Consider the following 21,330-nt stretch of genomic DNA (forward strand, 5'->3'; position numbering starts at 1 on the left):
CTAGTGGACTATGATCACTTATCTTGGGGATGTGGTCCTTAAATGCATGATAATAAAAAGAAAATCTTAACTCTTTTTAGGGGAAGTAGTATCCCTGTGAAACACACATGAGATAAGTGAAACAAAATGTGAAGTTTTCTTTGAATTCAATTAATTACTTTGAATTCAGTAACAGAAAATTAATGACAACAGGCTAGGATGAAATCTTGGAAAATACAAGGTGTAAAACACAGGTCATCCAACCCACATTAATTAGGAAAATCTTTGTAAACATTTTAAGTAAATATGAGCATTTCTACAAATGTTTATTGCTGACTAGTGGCTGGTTCTTTTATTTATATCCTCAACCAATTAAAAAAACAGAACAACTTAAATGATGTGTGGCCCTAGGTCCTCACCCTGAGCATATTGATATGATAGATTCCCACCTTTAGCACTGCAGCTACTTTCATGGTGTCACCTGCACAAAGACTGTGGTGCTTCAAATAAGAAAATACAGTTTGAGAGAGAATAATTTTGCTGTGACTGTGTTAGCATATAAAATTATTTGAACAAAACCACTGAGTTCATAGAAATATAGTTGCATGTTCCAATAATTTAAAAAACGAAGACCGTTTATTTCAGGTGGAAACAGCTTTTTCTCAAGGAATCTCTCTTCTTAAGTGTCCTTTAAAACACATTCTAAATTCAGAGGAGAAAATCTGCAGCAGAAATTTTACAGAGTTACTTAGGCTTAGCTACACATACACATGCACAGAAAAAACAGGAAGGGAAAGAAAAGACAACTGCTTCCGTCAGAAAAACAAGCACTTTTTCCCCCTGGTGTCATGTCTTTGGATATGTACTGCCTTGGAGAAATGTATAAATCATTTTTATACATGGAACTGTCTTAGAAAACTAGAGATTTTAGTACAAAGAAATCACTTTGTTGAAAGAATGCCCATGTGAGTACTCTATATACACAAGAGAAACTTACAAAGATCCCCTGTTTTACAGTTACTGATGTATATTAGCATAGTGGGCTTACAACTTCTCCAGGCCTGAGTTACACTTAGTATTACAAATAATATTATAACAATGCTGAAAATACTGATACAAAACAGCTTTAAGATGATATTTCCAAAAAATATCCTTCCTTTTAAAATTGAACTGTTTAATCCAAGTTTTCTTTTTGAATGTTTCAGCTTTAAAAAAGGTTTTTCAAGAAAATACTAGCATTTAAAACATCTCTTAAAATGTCTATTAAATGACAGATTTTCTTAAATAGATTATTTTTTTTTTTACAAAGTATAAGTCAAAAGTCTATCTTCCAGGAAAGTAAAACTATAAACTCTAAAAGTCCAAATCAAAAACATTATTTGTGATACATAGTTCTTCCATATCCTGGGAAAAAATCCTTGATTATTTTACCGTGCTAATTTATTTACAGACTTCAAATACTCTAGTAACACACACCAACTTTCAGGACAAATGAAGCTGAATTCCATAATTAATAATCATAATTTTTCTATCATTTCATAAACACCGTTCAGCCCAAAATGCCTATCCGAATGAAATATTATAACATGTAAAGTATAGTGGGAATTTTAGATTGCAGTGTCATTAAGCCAAGCAAATTGCAGTGTGCATTATTCTCTTTTGGCAGAATTACAAATACACAAAGAAAGAAAACATTTGGCAAACATTTGTCTTAGATGCACATGTGTTCTCCTTTGGAAAACCAAAATTATAAGTTCAGTGTATCCACTAAACTCTTTCTTCTTATCAATTCTAATCAGTTTGAAAAGTGGTCAGAGTTTAATAGTTAAAGCCAGGAAGGGGATATATAATGCCTTTTCCCCAAAGCACAGAGCTCAAATACACTTTTGCTTTAGGAGATGCATTTCAGCATAGCTTTAATTTTAGCAGGTTAGTCAGATGCCATGCTAAATTGGCTATCCCAGTTTCCCTTTATGCATTTCATGAATTCTGTCTGTCAGAGTGCAAGGGAGTCAGATCATGCAGTAGGTATGACAATTTCAATTTACATAAACTGTGCCTACTATGGACACAGTAATTAGCTTTTATCTTTGTGTTAGAAAACTGCTGCCCTGATTCCTACTGGTCATTTAAAAATTATTAATTTATTTATATAGCTGCATATAGCTCTATTAATTAAACATAAAGAAATTATTTATCTCGTGCATTTGCATATAAAACATTACACCTTGTTTGTTAAAGAGACATATTTGCCATCAAGTGAGTTCAGTATTCCTGTCAGAGATTTATTTCTAAGATCAAATCACCAAAGTTCCCACATATTTCACTTTTTCCTGTAAATCTAGATGACTGAATATACAAAACAGTGTAAACTGGGCTACCAAGAAACTGACTTTCCATTCCTCAATTCATCATGTGGTCATTGATATGGGTTAATGTATATGAAGCAAAACTGGACACAGATAAAAAAATTAAGTGAAAAATACACTAATACAAGGAAGGTGAAGTAATTTTCTTAGAGTGTTCCTTTCTTCACATTGTAAAAAAAACTAAGGTGATAGAACCAAGACAATGACTCAAAAAGTGTAGCATGTCATGCTTTCTGCATCATTTGACAAAATTTAGCCAACATTCCCACCTCAGTGTCTTATGTCATAGTACTTCAACATCAATAGCAAAAACTAAGAGCAAATTTTTTCAAAGATCAGAGCTGTCATCCTCTATTTGGCTAGCAATTACTCAGTCTGAAATCCTTTGTGAACTAGTATGAACTAAACATTTAGAGGATACAAGAAATACTATTTTCCCCCATAATCGTATGGCAAGATAAGCTTGACTGTATGTAATAGAGAGAAAAACGCATCTCTGGGTTACACGCAAACAAGCTTCATTCTTAAATAAATACACTACCGAATATAAGACTTTAAAATCCCTCTTTTTCTCTTTCTATTAACTATGTAATTTAAAATTTCTTACAATTCCTTTATCTATTTATTCCTCACATCTATTTTCACAGTAACACCATTAAGTGAACAGAGTGCTATTTGATATTACCTTCTGAAACTTCAATGCATATCAGTGACTGATGAAGATAAAAGATAAATTTTATGGCCTGTATAAAACAGCGAGATGGTCTCATTTATTTTACATATAGATAATAAAGTCTCCAAAGCTATTAAACCTAATTCAATTCACATGCTTGAACCCTCATTCTAAAAAAAAAAGTAAAATTCTTTGTTTAAAACTAAAACTAAAAAGTAATAAGAAATACATGAAAATATGAACATGAGCTATGCACGAGAAACACTAACCATCTTATCCTACCCAGAGACAGGAATAGGGTGATTTCATTACCCGTCCTGCTGACCCAGAGTCTGCAGCTCAGTTGTGTGTAAATTGTGATGGAGGAAAACATTCTTCCTGCTGTACATGTGTAAAGAGATTGGCCCTCTTGGCGGCTGTCCAAACCTTCCTGTAAAGGTTGAATGCTGCCGGGCCGCAGCAGCTTGGTCCTTTGGTTTCTCTGAGAACGTGGCGAGCCCTTCCGTCTTAGCTGTTGGCTTCATAGAGTTCTGCCCTACAGTGGCCCGTAAATTCTGGGTGACTTCTGACGTGAGGGTTTCATAAGTTCCTCTTGAGTGTTTGATAACTTCGACTAGTTCTTTGTCCTTCAAAAGACTGCTTAGACATAAACTGGGGAGTTGGCAGGCTTTGCTTTTGTAGGGGCTTGTCTGGTCTGCTGCTGGGGATCTAAAATGGTCCTCGGTGGGAGTATGCATTATTTTTCTGTCCCTTGTGCTGAGATTTTGGCTCACAATTCGATTTCGATATGTAGCCTGTGGTAAAGACATGGAAAAAGAAAAGATGCCTTCAAAAAAGTATGTTCACAGCATACACACAGAATACAGAATGGTGTTTTCACATTTGCTTCCAAAACCCTAAGTTTTCAACCAGACTTTGAAAAACACCAATAGAATTCTCTTCTCTTTCCAATTGGATTAAATTTCCCAGCACAGTCCTACTATAAATAGTGGTCAAATGAAAGATTTAACCACTATTAATATTATCTTGACTCTAAGAATCATTTATTAAAATACTTGTTTAAACAGCAGTTTTAAGTTGGCAACAATACTGAGAGGAAGGTATAGAGATTTTTCATATACCCTTTGCCCTCAACACATTTGTAACTTTCCTTATTAGCCACATAATGGTGTTACTTTTTACCAAGGGTGAACCTACATCATAATCACCCAAAGTTCACAGCTTACCTTAAGGTCCACTCTTGGGAGTACTACATTCTATGAGTTTGGACATATTTATAATGACATATAACCATTATTATCATAGAGAGTATTTTCCCCACCTGAAATATCCCCTGTGCTCTGCCTACTCATCTCTCCCCTCCTCCCCACACCACCAGCAACCACGGTCTTCATAGTTTCGCTTTTTCAGAATATTATGTACTTGGAATCATACAGTACATAGTCTTTTCAGATTGACTTTGTTCACTTAATAATATGCATCTAAGGTTTCTTGATGTCATTTAACAGCTTGATAGCTCATTTCTCTTCAGAGTTGAACAAAAAGGCATTTTGAAATTTGTTTACGTAATTTCCTAAATTTAAATTATGCAGTTTTCTCAGAGAATACATGTTATTTTAATAAGTAATGAATATCCATATATGAAGCTTTGCATCTTTCACTGGATTTAATATGCTATATTTATATGAGTGTGTGCTCAGAGTTTTAGAGTTATTGATATAATAATTTGTATCAGCAGAGTGATAACATAAAAATTTAAGAAACTAAAGAAAGGTAACTCCAGTGACCTACAGAGAACACTTAAATCTCAGCATGTGTTTCATTTAGACTTTAGGATGCATTTTATTAATCAAAATCGGGTCCATGAGTATATAGCCATCTTATTTCTCACAAGAAGTTTCTACTGTAATGATAGGAGTAAGACATAGCTTATCAAATCATGTGGTAGGGGAAGCAAAGATTACAAGCTGGCACCAAAATTCCTCTTGAAGAAAGCACTGTCTTGGTTTAGAAAAATATACTGAGCTAGAAACTCACTAGCTGGATTACTGCTCTGGTGGCAAAAATGAAAGATTTATTGTTGCTAAAAGAAGGTGGGCAAAGTGGAGAAGGAGTTGAGAGAGGAAAACAGGGCACAAGGCGATAGGCTAGTACAAAAGATGCTGAAGGGCCCGTGAAAATCTCTGTGTACTTGACCTCTAAATGGCATAGTTTTTCAGTACCCGACTTTTCATTGTTCCCTAGGAAGCCATTTCTCCAAGCCTGATCTCTACTTTGAGCCCTAATTTACTTATTGAGACATCATCACTTTGACTAATTAACATTCCTAGTCTCTCACACACACACACACTTTATCTTGACTCTGCACCTTATTCTTAACCCAAAATTCTCCTTCTCAATAATGGTACCATTATCAGGCCAATACCTATAAATCACCTTTGCTTTCTGTTTTTCCTCATATATCCTGTAATTCAAGTCCTTGCTGATACACCACAAAGAGGCAACCTCAGCTCATCTGCTTCTCCTATATCCAGTCTAAGCCTCCTGACCCAATTCTCTGGTACATATTAAGCATTTAATAAATATTCACTGAAAAATTTTCTCTGCTTGCTATGATATGTTTATAGAGGATATATTATATGACAAGCGTTTTTCTCCTTCCCTTACATATATATTCTTCACAAGAGTCTTTTGAGGTAGTTTCTGTTAGTTCCATTATACAGACTAGAAAACTGAAGCACAATGAGTTAATATTCTACAGATAGTGTAGGATTACATTCTGCTTGATTAAACACCAATTCATTCTCTCTCCCAGTATTCCCATGAGAATATTTCTAAAATGTCTCACATTTTTCTAAAATAAATTTCATGCAGAACCATACTGTAACTTAAATTGGTGCTTCTACATTATCATTACTGAGATGAACCTCCAAATTTTTTTGTAAAACTGAGGTCTATTAGGGGATCTTAACAGATGTCCTTATACTCAGGGATTTCAGACTGAGACATTTTGCTAATCATATCTTAAAATTTTTTTTTAATGTTAGCAGTTTTTGATTTGTGCTAACTTAGATCCTCTCCATTACTTCTAATTTGCCATTTTAACTCTTCCATTGATTTGCAGTAAACATAGGCTGGTTATCTGGTTGTTTGAAGGAAGCATTGTATGACTTACAGAAGATGTTTTGGAACTTTTCTTGGGAGTAAGAATATAAAATATTTTGATTCATTTTTCAGAAAATTTTTTGGCTTTTTCTTGGCTCTTTTCCATAATGTAGGTATTTGGACCAACATAGAAATGTGAGATTTTATTTTCTCTTCATCTTTGTGACTTGACTTCTATAAGATGCTTACTTAACCATAGAATCAGTTACTGACAGTTCTTCAAACACTGTGCTTATTATCACGTCCAAATGTTAGAAAAACCATGGGAGTAAAATATTGAGAAAAAAAGTGTGTTTGAGAAAAAAAGAGACAATGTTAAATTCATTATAAGAATATTCCAATTTATATATATTCAGCTGATGTGAAGAACTGACTCATTGGAAAAGACCCTGATGCTGGGAAAGATTAAAGGCAGGAGGAGAAGGGGATGACAGAGGATGAGATGGTTGGATGGCATCACTAACTCAATGGACATGAGTTTGATTAACTTCCGGGAGTTGGTGATGGACAGGGAGGCCTGGCGTGCTGCAGTCGACGGGGTCACAAAGAGTTGGACACAACTGAGCAACTGAACTGACTGATTGACTGCCTATGAAAGTTGAGGAGAGGAGTGGAAACTTCTTTTCCCTTACTTTAACATTACATTTGGGGAAATGTTCATCATTTTCTTTATGTGGTCATTTTAACCCTCCTGGGATATTACACTAAATTTAATATGCAGTTTTAATAAGATGTACTGAAAGGGATCAAATAAGTCAATCCCACAGGCAGCTTCAGTGCTCCTTCTCTGGTATAAATTCTGATACCTACAAGGTACATGAGAATCTACCATAAAAAGAAACAAAATGAATGATCTTCCAATTTCTTAAAAAGCGTATTTAAATCACCCATTCCTTTTTTTTTTTTTTTTAACCATAATTTGCTTTTGACACCTTAGACTTTTTTTTTTTCTTTTTAGTTCTTGAGATGGTCATCATTAAGTCCAGGGCTCATGATGTACACAGGAGATTGCACAGCTCAGGGGCTAATGGCATGAATTTGTGGTCAGACATAGAAGTGTTCCTTTGCTGATCTGATAAATATTTACTGACTTCTACTGAGAGCAAGGTTCTACATTACATAATGGAAAATGGTACTGTTCATAAGAGAATCAGCTCCTCCATTTAGGCAGCTTCTAATGGGAAAGTCAACCAGAATCAGTTTCTAGCTAAGTGACCACGGCAAGTCACTTATCTTTCCCAAATCTCCAGTTACCTCATCTGTGAAAGAAAGATTTGTCTTCATACCTGTATCTGTGTACAGAATTATTGTTAAGATTCAATGAACTACCTTGTATAAAATACCTAATATCACATCTGAAGAATACTTATCTTGATGAGAGCAACAAAAATAAGTAGAGTCCCTGTTGGGTAATGAAGAAAGCAGGGTCTGCAGAGGCAGAAGTTAAACTCTATGCAATTAATCTATCTCGGGTAATCGCAGAGGAAGATCTGAAGCTAGGATGACTCCTCAGAGTTGTCTCCAATTTAAGCAAGTGGTTGTCAACCTTATACTCTTGTATCAACAAGTTATTGGACGTTGGTAATCTCTGGCAAAGGGGTGTAGCCACGAATGAATAGGCTATTTTTTTTTTGAAAGGAACTTACTTCAATGCTAACTTTTTTACCAACTGAGAAAATGAAGGGTTTAGTTGTGAAAGTATGTGTGTGTTTGTCATGGGATAATTTGGCATAATGGAAAGAACCCTGAACTTTCAGTGAAAGACTGTAATCTTGTGTATGTTGCTATCGAACTGTGTGAACTTTGATGAACAAATTAATTTTTCTGGGCACTGTTTCTGAGCCTATTGAAAGAGATGACAAAAATGGAAGACAAAGATTAGATATTGAAGAAAACTCTAAAGTTTATTCAATTTTATCCCAGTTCTAAAAGCCTACATTTAAATATATAGTTTATTCTATATAGACAAACACAGGAAAGATCCCCTTAATTCCAAATGTGTTTTGGCGCGCACACACACACACACACACACACACACAAACACTTGGCTGCAGTGATTCAGAGGGATCATGCTGCCCAGAGGGAACTTGCAGTGCATATACCTAGCCACATCTTTTGCAAAAGCAGAATTAAATTTCTACAATCTAATATAATTATGTTAAGTTTTAGACAATTTAGTTCTCAAACAGTTATTTTATTACCTTTCCTTAGAGTTGATAATAGAAGATGAATGGATGGCAAATTTAGTGATTAATAAGTCAATATTGAAGTTATATTAAAATCTGTTCTTTATGTCCCTATATTTTTTTCCTCTCATTTCATCAGTAGAGCATATAATCTGCATCTCACTGAATTCATGGTGACTGATTTTAAAACACATGATTTTACATATCACTAAGAAAGAAAAATCTTATGATGCTAATTAAAAACAAACAAAAACCACTCTCCTTCTTTATTAATGGTGTGATCCATTCATCAGTCACACCAGCCTCTCATTCCAATTTCTTTTGTCCACTTTCCTTTCTTAGGTTTGATAGATGGTCCTTTTGCATTTGTCTCAATGATACAATTTCATTTATGTGTGAGTATATTCTTTCTTTTGATAAAGCATTTGGTTTTTAATTTAGAGAGAATATGGAATTGAAGGCAACAGTATTACATTTTTTCACTAACAGTTACATACAAAATAATATTTGCTATAAAATCAAATCATAGTAAAAACTTTTTGAAAATATTATTATTGGTAACTTAATACATGTAGTGCAAACACTGAATATAACTGCATTGAAGAAAGGACAATATGAAGGTATGATAAAAACCCACATGTACTCCACTGAAACATTGTTGAAAGCATTAACTGTAAGATTTATCCTGATTTTAGGGGGTTTTATTACATTTAAACATTGTCTGATATCTGATACAAAGTGGACATACAGTAATTATGCCAATGTGCATAGCCAAATTTTCACTGAGACAGGATGTCACAATGATAGAATTAACAAGGAGGGGAGTCATGTTTCAATCAGCACTTAATTTTTTTATTGTTTTCTAAATTTTTTTTCATGTGTGTGACCTATACCGGTAATTGCCAAAATGTTATCAGGCAATGACTTCCTAATTTATCACATAGATTAAAACTTAGCACATGACTGATTATCTTATTTGATTTTAAGATATATTTTTCTGCACATGTTCTCTACTTAACCCAAAAGATTGTTTTACAACTAGAATTGTTCCTGAGCAAAAATAAATACTTGAAATAATTCCTAATAACTAGCTAGAAAGAAGTTATTAATTACAAAACTTGCTAATATTAAATAGTATTTTAACAAATCATAAAGGTTATTGAAAATAACATAATTTGAATGTAAATAACATATGTATATGAAAGTATGTTATAGTGAGCCAAAATTATCACTGCTCAGAGTTCTTGTAGCAAGAGTAACTCTTGGGTAACTGATACTGAGAACTTGCCTCCTGAATAAGGTTTATGGTTTCCTACTAATGAGCTTCTCAATCAAGGAAGTAAAACATACAATGAAGAATACTGTATGTTTTACATTCAAGAATAGACACTTTGATGCCTACTTACTTCTACACCCAAGCCAACTAAAATAAAAGTTTCATAAGGTCAGGGACATTGCTTGCCTTGTTTAATGCTGAATCCACCACTCCCAATAGTCCCTGGCATTTACCAGTAACTCCCTGATAATTGTATAGTCCAGAGAAGAATTGACAATCATAAATTTTATCAGTAAGGAAAAACACATCTAATATGAAATTTTCTTTCTCTTGAAATTTTTCTCTAGTAGATGAGCTGATTACTTTGATCTTTATGAATTGATATATTACCTGAATCATAAACTACCAAGCATTGGTAGTATATATTTTGCCTCCTTTCTTGAAAGTAGTGGGAAATGTCAACTTTTCAGGGATGTTTTTGTAGCTTCACCTCCCCTTTAGTTGTACTTTCCCCAATAAAAAGCAAGGCATATATGTTACTACAAAATATACCTGGAAATAACAAACCTTTCATAGCCACAAAAGCAACATGACATCATATCTAAAGCACTAGATATCAAAGCAACTGGAAAAAAATCTCTTGCAGTACATTTTTTCAATACTGTAGAAAATGAATTACAAAGGAGTTATTGCACAGCAGCACTTCTTAATCTCTCTCTTCTCCATGTGTCAACATGACACATAGAGACATTTCCTTAGCCAAAACCTGGGTTATGGAAATACTCCCAATAAAATCTCTTTAACTCAATGTCTTTATCTTCCATTTATGCAAACATTTTGGATTCAGAAATAAAAAGAGAATTTTCAGAATCTAGTTTAATTTATAAAAAGAATAAACTTTGATGCTTGAGTAGTGGTAGCAATATAGATACAACAGATGACTGAGACCCCATTTGACACAGGTCTTGTAACCTGCAGATTAATTGAACAGGTCACTTCATTAGTGCAGAAAATAAATGATGAAGGCATGAGTTGAGGCAGCAGAATAAATGACAGAACACTCTATAGTAATTTATTCTCTTAATTACTAAAATATAGCAATACATAAATCTACAGGCAGAATAACATAAACTTTTAATACAGTGATATCAAGAAGCCATCTCTATGTACTGTAAAATATGATTACATATATGAAGAGTGCTCTGAATAAAGACATGTACAATATTATTGCTTATTGAGTAAAATATCAAAATCTGTAAATAAGTGTTAAATGTAATAATCTCCATTTTCATTACTGTAAATATACCGTAATGAAAAAAAATTTGCCTGTAAATCCCTTTTTACCCAAAGTGTGAGCAAATTTGCTTCTAAAATACAAACTGGAATACTTCAACACCTTTAATGGTGTATATTGAGTTTCCTCATTGTGTCTTCAATCTAAACTTGATCTTCACTATGATTTTCTTTCTATTTATTAATGCCTGGAGACAGACAAAGAGACCTCTGTCACATCCTTTCTTTGGTAATATTTATAAGTTCTCTTAAATAAAGGATAAATCAACATTGTGACATTTTAGAGAAGAATTAAAAGGAAGTATTTTGCACATTGGATAAGAAAATGGCAAACCACTCCAGTATCCTTGCCTGGAAAATTCCATGGACAAAGGAGCCTGCTGGGCTGCAGTCCTTGGGGTCACAAAGAATCAGGCACAACTGAGTAACTAACACTTAACACATTCTGTACATAGACCCCTTCCCATTGATGTGTGCACCTTAAAGGAAACTCTCTTGTCCGGCTTTCAGAGGATGGGTTCTATAGTGTTCCAAACAAATGCTGTACCACTATCTATGAACTCTACTCTTTAAGGAGACGAAAATCTTTCTTGGTAGAACTCCATCATGCTAGTTTCTAATTTAGTTTTAATGAAGTCCACAGTTGACTTAACCCTGAGCCTATTAGAGAACTGAGTTGTATATAGTCAATTAAAATGAAGCCAAGGAAAAGACAATTGTAGGATTCACATTCTTGAGAAAGCATTATTTGCCTTTATGAAATTCTAAGCAAGCCTTGAATCTTGGACAAGACAGAACAAAATTAATGTACAACAACAAAAATGCAGTAAGGCAGTGATGAATGTTTTTAAGACCTAGTTGTCTATTGATGCCTGATAGTGAAAAGATCTAAGGTGGGAAAGAATTCTTAAATATACTAAACTTGAGAGAGCAGATAATTAGATTTAGAAAAATGATTAGACAGCAGATAAATCACTTTACCTCAGATCTTATTTATAATAATAGCTAAGATTGAGTGACCATTTGCAATGTGCCAAGTTATGTGCTATGTTTCATGTATTAATAACTTTCTATTATTTTATTATACCCATTTAATGACAAAGAAACTGAAACGCTTACGCGTCAATCCTACCAGGATTCCAGGATTTAGTGGGTAGCATAATGTGAATTAGAACTCAAGCTCTAGGCCATGGGTTTCTCAGCCTCAGCACTATTTACATTGGGGTTATGTATTTTTCTGCTGTGGGGGACTGCCCAGTGAATTACAGGCTGCTTGCCACCATCCTTTGCCTCCGCTTGTAGGTGCCAGATGCATCTGCACCCAGTTATGGCAAACAGAAATGGCTCCAGACAGTGCCAAATGTCTCCTGAAAGGTATAACTGTCCCCAGCTGAGAATTACTGGCCTGAGCAATAATGCTTCTCTAAATCAGGCAAATAAAAGTGACCAATTCAGTATCTCTGAAAATAAAAGTCATATGCATATACTACTATCCTTTAAAAAAAAATCATTTACAGCCACTAGGAGAGTGAAATTAAGCTTTTGTAATTTTTATTTCACAAACACATATAATACTTATTATACACTAGACAGTCTTCTGGGCCTTTACAATTCTCAATTAAAAAAATATTAACTCATTTATTAACCCAATACAATGTACTAATAAACACTGGAAACATGTATAAATATAAATCTTGCTCAACAATAACAATAAAAAACAGCATGATGCATAAAATCCAAAGGTTTTGTCTTAAAAAATAACTTTCTCCACATGGAGGAATGCTAATGGAATGTCATGAACTACTTAAAAAGCAAATTTTGATTTTTCACTACATAATATATTAGCATGGGGTAAATCGGTAGACCTGAAATGTGTCTCTTTGTCAATAACAACCACTTAAATGTCAGTATAAACTCAAGCCATATTTATTAAAAACAACTGTCCTTTTCCTGTCATCACTGAGGAATAGGATTTTGAAAGCAGTTATAAATACAGGACATTTCTCTGCAGAAGTGTTGGCTTGCTGCATCTGTTTTTACCCTCAGATGTGGAATCTGTTTTTGGTGATAAAGAAGAGTTTTTCTTAAAGGTCTAGAAACACTCTACCACAGAGAGATTGTATAGAGAAGTAGTTACTGCTTTGCAAGCAGGAAGCTTGGTCATAAGTTGAAGTAATAACCAAAAAGAAACATTCAAAGGTTCCGGCAGACAAGACCTACTTTTTTCAGATAGCACAAATTACCAAGAGGAAATTGTCTGGAGTTAAATTACTTCTTCTGGCTCAGTCTCACTCCCAAACTCCTTAGGGGAAACTGAATCCTCCTGGTGGGCATTTAGGATTCAACCAGGGATAGAGCACACGTGTAAGATAAGCAAGGTGAATGTTAATAAGGTCAGCTAAAGGCCTGGTTCCTGAGAGAGGAAGACCAAGGCATCAACTTCTCCTGAGAAAAGTGAAAGCATGCAACAGTCTTCCCACAAGCCAGGAGGGCTGTTCTCTGTTCTGTGTATAACTAGAGTAAATGAATTCTGCAAAGAACAAAATTCTGATGAACAACAGTGAGTTGTCTTTAGAACTAATATGTGTGTATTGTAACCCATTCAGTGTGAATAATTCTTTTTAGTAAAATGTTTATTTAAATGAGAATTTCATACAATTGCTGCTTACAGTAGCAATAAGGGTGAATGATTAAGGATTCAATTCAGAGGAAACCTAAAAAAGTATAATTCTGCACAACTGATATTCCAGAAAAGTGTGATTTCTAAATAAAAGACTGAGTGTTTAAGCTAATTTTATATGTCTAAGGGAAAGGACGGAGAAGGCAATGGCACCCCACTCCAGTACTCTTGCCTGGAAAATCCCATGGATGGAGGAGCCTGGAAGGCTGCAGTCCATGGGGTCGCTGAGGGTTGGACACGACTGACCGACTTCCCTTTCACTTTTCACTTTCATGCATTGGAGAAGGAAATGGCAACCCACCCCAGTGTTCTTGCCTGGAGAATCCCAGGGAGGGTAGAGCCTGGTGGGCTGCCGTCTATGGGGTCACACAGAGTCAGACACGACTGAAGCGACTTAGCAGTAAGGGAAAGGAATAGGGAATAATTTTTCTGTGTTTGCATAGGAATGCAAAATAGTGGACAGTTACTGTGGTTTAACTACAACAACATGAAAAATGAATCTCTTGTTTAGATAGGCAGAGCCCAATATCTGGCACATATTAGATAGCACTCTTTTATTTAAAATTTTATTGAAATATAGTAGGTTAACAATGTTAAATTAATTTATGCTGTATAACAAATTAATTATTATACATATGGTTTTTTCATATTCTTTTCCCTTGTTTTATCACAAGTTGCCATATGATATATAGGCTCCTGTGCTGAACAGTAGGACATTATTGTTTAAATCAGTCCTATATAGAATAGTTTGCACCTTCTAATCCCAAACTCCCAATCCTTCCCTTCCTCACCTCTCTTCCCCCTTGACAACCACGAACCTGTTCTCTATATCTGTGAATCTGTTTCTGTTCCATAAAAGTGTTCATTTGTGTTTTATTTTAGATTCCACATATAAGTGATATCATACAGTATTTCTCTTTGTGGCTTACTTCACTTATTATGATCATCTCTAGGTTCATCCATGTTGCTGCAAATGGCATTATTGTATTCATTTTATGGCTGAGTACCATTTCATCATGTTTATGTACCATATCTTCTTTATTCACTCATTTGTCGAGGGACATTTTGTTTCCATGTCTTGGTTATTGTAAATAGTGCGGCAGTGAACATCGGGATGCATGTATCTTTACAAATTATAGTTTTGTTTGGATTTATGCCCAGGAGTGGGACTGCTGAATCATATGGCAACTCTATGTTCAGTCTTTTTGAAGAACTTCCATACTGTTTTCCACAGTGGCTGTGCCAATTTACCTGTAGGTCCCTTTTCTCCACATCCTCTCCAGCATTTGTTATTTGTAGACATTTTAATAATGGCTATTCTGACTGGTGCAAGTTGGTACCTCCTCATAGTTCTGATTTGCATGTCTCTAATAATTAATTGTGATGAGCATCTTTTCATGTGCCTATTGGCCTCTGTACGTCTTCTCTGAATAAAAGGGTGCTCGGGGCTGGTGCGCTAGGATGACCCAGAGGGATGGGATGGGGAGGAAGGTGGGAAGGGGGTTCAGGATGGGGAACACAGGTACACCCGTGACAGATTCATGTCAATGTATGGCAAAACCACTACAATATTGTAAAGTAATTAGCCTCCAATTAAATAAATTTATATTTTAAAAAATGTCTACTTAGGTCTTCAGATAGTACAGTGTTTCTTGAAAGTAGTATTAGAAAATCACAAAAATATTTTTATTCACAATGTCTTTTTGTGAATAATTCAAAGGCTTTATAGCCATTTGCTATAGAATAACAAGATGGAAATATGTCTTGTATCCAATAAATCTACATATGTAATATAATTAAGAATCTAGCCTATTGTTTCTCTTGTATTCTAGTACATATATATATATATGCATAATATAGTCATACTGATTGAATAATGAGAGTCCTAAATGCTTTGCTTAAATAATTCTATCTTATGAGATATTTTACCCCATGAGCTCTACTGGGAGACTCCTAAAAGTAAGCCATTACTTATCTAATCTATGAGATAACACGAGAAAGGAAGTAAAATATATATCCTTGTATCCATTTTTATGTACGGCTGAGTCCCTTCAATGTTCACCTGAAACTATCACACATTGTTAATCAACTATACCCCAATACAAAATAAAAAGTTTTTTAAATTAAAAAAAAGGAAGCAAAATAAAAATTCAGGAATTTTACATTGTTCATGTGGTATTTTATAATATAAAGCAAGTTATTTTTAGAGTAAGCTTGACCGACTGAACAAAGGCAATGCATAATGAAATATAGCAGAATTTGGGAGCTACTGCAAACAATACCATTACAGAATCTCATCTGTCACACACTTGAAATGTTACAGATTGCTTTCACATAAAATATCTTAATTCATCCTTGTAATTGTACATTAAAACTTGTTTCAAATACCTCACTTTCATTTTATAGATAGAAAACTGAGGCTATTAATAATTATTGGCTTACTCAAGAGGATTCAAGTAGTAATATAAGGGCTTTGAATTCCAAGTCATATATACTAATCATGTCGCTCTGTCAAAAAATAAATAACTACCCCTCCACCTAATTGTTTTGTTGATACTAGAATCTTACTTTTGTTTCCTTCCTCTGCTGCTGCTGCTGCTGCTGCTAAGTCGCTTCAGTCGTGTCTGACTCTGTGCGACCCCAGAGACGGCAGCCCACCAGGCTCTGCTGTCCCTGGGATTCCTTCCTCTAGGGTTTTTAAATATTCCTCACTTATTAATTCTGAATTTAGTTTATTACATACATTATACTCAAACTTCATGCAGAAATTGTATCCAGATAACTTGAAGTATAACATTATTAAGTTATTAGTCATATAAACCTGTGTATGAATCAGATTATCCCTGATGAAAAGGGTTTGAAAGAAATCATTGGAAGTGGAGGTATCCAGAAACTGTGAATACTGTGTAAGTAGGTAAGAATGATGTTGAAAAAGGGGACACAGGATGTAGACAAATCGCTTACCTCACTTCTGCTCCTCTCCCTAACCCCAGCCACGACAAAGTAGTTAGAATGAAAGAACAGTCTGGATCCCAGATCCTTGAAGCTTCTCTCTGGCTTCACTGATTCATTTTTCACAATATCCTTTCATTATTTGAATTTAAATATTTTAGTTTAGATTCCTTGGTAGCTTAGCTGATAAAGAATCTGCCTGCAATGCAGGAGACCCCAGTTCAATTCCTGGGTCGGGAAGATGCCCTGGAGAAGGGATAGGCTACCCACTGCAGTATTCTTGGGCTTCCCTGGTGACTCAGACAGTAAAGAAATCAGCTTGTGATGCAGGAGACCTGGGTTGGATCTCTGGGTTTGGAAGATCCCCCGGGGGAGGACATGGCAACCCCGCTCTAGTATTCTTGCCTGGAGAATTCCCAAGGACAGAGGGGCCTGGCAGCAGGCTGCAGTCCACAGCGTGGCAAAGAGTCAGACACAACTGAGTGAATAAGTACACCGCAATATGTAAGACAAATGCTAACAAGTATGAAAGGAGAAATTAACAATAACACAATAATACTGGGAGACTTTAATACCCCACTCACACCTATGGATAGATCAACTAAACAGAAAATTAACAAGGAAACACAAACTTTAAATGATACAATAGACCAGTTAGACCTAATTGATATCTATAGGACGTTTCATCCCAAAACAATGAATTTCACCTTTTTCTCAAGCGCACATGGAACCTTCTCCAGGATAGATCACATCCTGGGCCATAAATCTAGCCTTGGTAAATTAAAAAAAATAGAAATCATTCCAAGCATCTTCTCTGACCACAATGCAGTAAGATTAGATCTCAATTACAGGAGAAAAACTATTAAAAATTCCAACAAATGGAGGCTGAACAACATGCTGCTGAATAACCAACAAATCACAGAAGAAATCAAAAAAAAATCAAAATTTGCATAGAAATGAATGAAAATGAAAACACAACAACCCAAAACCTGTGGGGCGCTGTAAAAGCAGTCCTAAGGGGAAAGTTCATAGCAATACAGGCATACCTCAAGAAACAAGAAAAAAGTCAAATAAATAACCTAACTCTACATGTAAAGCAACTAGAAAAGGAAGAAATAAAGAACCCCAGGGTTAGCAGAAGGAAAGAATTCTTAAAAATTAGGGCAGAAACAAATGCAAAAGAAACAAAAGAGACCATAGCAAAAATCAACAAAGCCAAAAGCTGGTTCTTTGAAAGGATAAATAAAATTGACAAACCATTAGCCAGACTCATCAAGAAACACATGTATACCTGCAGTGGATTCATTTTGATATTTGGCAAAACTAATACAATTATGTAAAGTTTTAAAAATAAAATAAAATTTTAAAAAAATTAAAAAAAAAAGAAACAAAGGGAGAAAAATCAACTCAATAAAATTAGAAATGAAAATGGAGAGATCACAACAGACAACACAGAAATACAAAGGATCATAAGAGACTACTATCAACAATTATATACCAATAAAATGGACAACGTGGAAGAAATGGACAAATTCTTAGAAAAGTACAACTTTCCAAAACTCGACCAGGAAGAAATAGAAAATCTTAACAGACCCATCACAAGCACGGAAATTGAAACTGTAATCAGAAATCTTCCAGCAAACAAAAGCCCAGGTCCAGACGGCTTCACAGCTGAATTCTATCAAAAATTTAGAGAAGAGCTAACACCTATCCTACTCAAACTCTTCCAGAAAATTGCAGAGGAAGGTAAACTTCCAAACTCATTCTATGAGGCCACCATCACCCTAATACCAAAACTTGACAAAGATGCCACAAAAAAAGAAAACTACAGGCCAATATCACTGATGAACATAGATGCAAAAATCCTTAACAAAATTCTAGCAATCAGAATCCAACAACACATTAAAAAGATCATACACCATGACCAAGTGGGCTTTATCCCAGGGATGCAAGGATTCTTCAATATCCACAAAGCAATCAATGTAATACACCACATTAACAAATTGAAAAATAAAAACCATATGATTATCTCAATAGATGCAGAGAAAGCCTTTGACAAAATTCAACATCCATTTATGATAAAAACTCTCCAGAAAGCAGGAATAGAAGGAACATACCTCAACATAATAAAAGCTATATATGACAAACCCACAGGAAACATTATCCTCAATGGTGAAAAATTGAAAGCCTTTCCTCTAAAGTCAGGAACAAGACAAGGGTGCCCACTTTCACCATTACTATTCAACATAGTTTTGGAAGTTTTGGCCACAGAAAGCAGAGCAGAAGAAGAAATAAAAGGAATCCAAATTGGAAAAGAAGAAGTAAAACTCTCACTGTTTGCAGATGACATGATCCTCTACATAGAAAACCCTAAAGACTCCACCAGAAAATTACTAGAACTAATCAATGAATATAGTAAAGTTGCAGGATATAAAATCAACACACAGAAATCCTTTGCATTCCTATACACTAATAATGAGAAAACAGAAAGAGAAATTAAGGAAACGATTCCATTCACCATTGCAACGGAAAGAATAAAATACTTAGGAATATATCTACCTAATGAAACTAAAGACCTACATATAGAAAACTATAAAACACTGGTGAAAGAAATCAGAGGACACTAATAGATGGAGAAATATACCATGTTCATGGATTGGAAGAATCAATATAGTGAAAATGAGTATACTACCCAAAGCAATTTATAGATTCAATGCAATCCCTATCAAGCTACCAACAGTATTCTTCACAGAGCTAGAACAAATAATTTCACAATTTGTATGGAAATACAAAAAACCTCAAATAGCCAAAGCTGTCTTGAGAATGAAGAATGGAACTGGAGGAATCAACCTACCTGACTTCAGGCTCTACTACAAAGCCACAGTCATCAAGACTGTGGTACTGGCACAAAGACAGAAATATTGATCAATGGAACAAAATAGAAAGCCCAGAGATAAATCCACACACATATGGACACCTTATCTTTGACAAAGGAGGCAAGAATATACAATGGATTAAAGACAATCTCTTTAACAAGTGGTGCTGGGAAAACTGGTCAACCACTTGTAAAAGAATGAAACTAGAACACTTTCTAACACCATACACAAAAATAAACTCAAATGGATTAAAGACCTAAATGTAAGACCAGAAACTATAAAACTCCTAGAGGAGAACATAGGCAAAACACTCTCCGACATACATCACAGCAGGATCCTCTATGACACACCTCCCAGAATATTGGAAATAAAAGCAAAAATAAACAAATGGGACCTAATTAAACTGAAAAGCTTCTGCACAACAAAGGAAACTATAAGCAAGGTGAAAAGACAGCCTTCAGAATGGGAGAAAATAATAGCAAATGAAGCAACTGACAAACAACTAATCTCAAAAATATACTAGCAACTCCTACAGCTCAATTCCAGAAAAATAAATGACCCAATCAAACAATGGGCCAAAGAACTAAATAGACATTTCTCCAAAGAAGACATACAGATGGCTAACAAACACATGAAAAGATGCTCAACATCACTCATTATCAGAGAAATGCAAATCAAAACCACTATGAGGTACCATTTCACACCAGTCAGAATGGCTGCGATCCAAAAGTCTATAAGCAATAAATGCTGGAGAGGGTGTGGAGAAAAGGGAACCCTCTTACACTGTTGGTGGGAATGCAAACTAGTACAGCCACTATGGAGAACAGTGTGGAGATTCCTTCAAAAACTGGAAATAGAACTGCCTTATGACCCAGCAATCCCACTGCTGGGCATACACACCGAGGAAACCAGAAGGGAAAGGGACACGTGTATCCCAGTGTTCATCGCAGCACTGTTTATAATAGCCAGGACATGGAAGCAACCTAGATGTTCATCAGCAGATGAATGGATAAGAAAGCAGTGGTACACATACACAATGGAGTATTACTCAGCCATTAAAAAGAATACATTTGAATCAGTTCTAATGAGGTGGATGAAACTGGAACCTATTATACAGAGTGAAGTAAGCCAGAAAGAAAAACACCAATACAGTATACTAACACATATATATGGAATTTAGAAAGATGGTGACAATAACCCTGTATATGAGACAGCAAAAGAGACACTGATGTATAGAACAGTCTTATGGACTCTGTGGGAGAGGGAGAGGGTGGGAAGATTTGGGAGAATGGCATTGAAACATGTAGAATATCATGTATGAAATGAGTCACCAGTCCAGGTTCAATGCATGATACTGGATGCTTGGGGCTGGTGCACTGGGACCACCCAGAGGGACAGTATGGGGAGGGAGGAGGGTTCAGGAAGGGGAACACATGTATATGTGTGGTGGATTCATTTCGATATTTGGCAAAACCAATACAATATTGTAAAGTTTAAAAATAAAATAAAAAAAGTACATACACACATACCCAGATTAGAAACTGTGTATTCAAGATGTTATTCAAATGTGATGTTTAGATTACTAGCCATTTTGTATTAGCTTTGGCTATATTTTCTTCCAGAAACATGCAACATTTAAGGTAGACCAAATATCACTTAGGGCTTCCCTGGTGGCTCAGACAGTAAAGGATCTGCGTGCAATGCAGGAGACCTGGATTCAACACCTGGGTTGGGAAGATCCCCTGGAGGAGGGCATGGCAACCCATTCCAGTATTCTTGCCTGGAGAATCCCTATGGACAGAGGAGCCTGGTGGGCCACAGTCCATGGGGTCGCAAAGAGTCAGACGCAACCGAGCAACTAAACCACAGCACAGCAAAATA

General features: G+C 35.3%; 1 protein-coding gene across 2 annotated transcripts in view; it reads right to left on the reverse strand.

Moving 5' to 3' along the window:
* Positions 1-593: 593 nt before the first annotated feature.
* Positions 594-21,330, reverse strand: part of CCSER1 (coiled-coil serine rich protein 1) — a 1,491,155-nt gene continuing 1,470,418 nt past the window's right edge. For both annotated transcript variants that reach the window (XM_070790884.1, XM_070790886.1), the window contains exon 11: positions 594-3,815. In XM_070790884.1, coding sequence (XP_070646985.1) covers positions 3,330-3,815 — 486 coding nt within the window. In that variant the 3' untranslated portion in view covers positions 594-3,329. The remainder of the gene's footprint in view (positions 3,816-21,330) is intronic.

This window comes from Bos indicus, chromosome 6 (genome assembly GCF_029378745.1).
Source record: "Bos indicus isolate NIAB-ARS_2022 breed Sahiwal x Tharparkar chromosome 6, NIAB-ARS_B.indTharparkar_mat_pri_1.0, whole genome shotgun sequence".
Lineage (NCBI taxonomy): Eukaryota > Metazoa > Chordata > Mammalia > Artiodactyla > Bovidae > Bos > Bos indicus.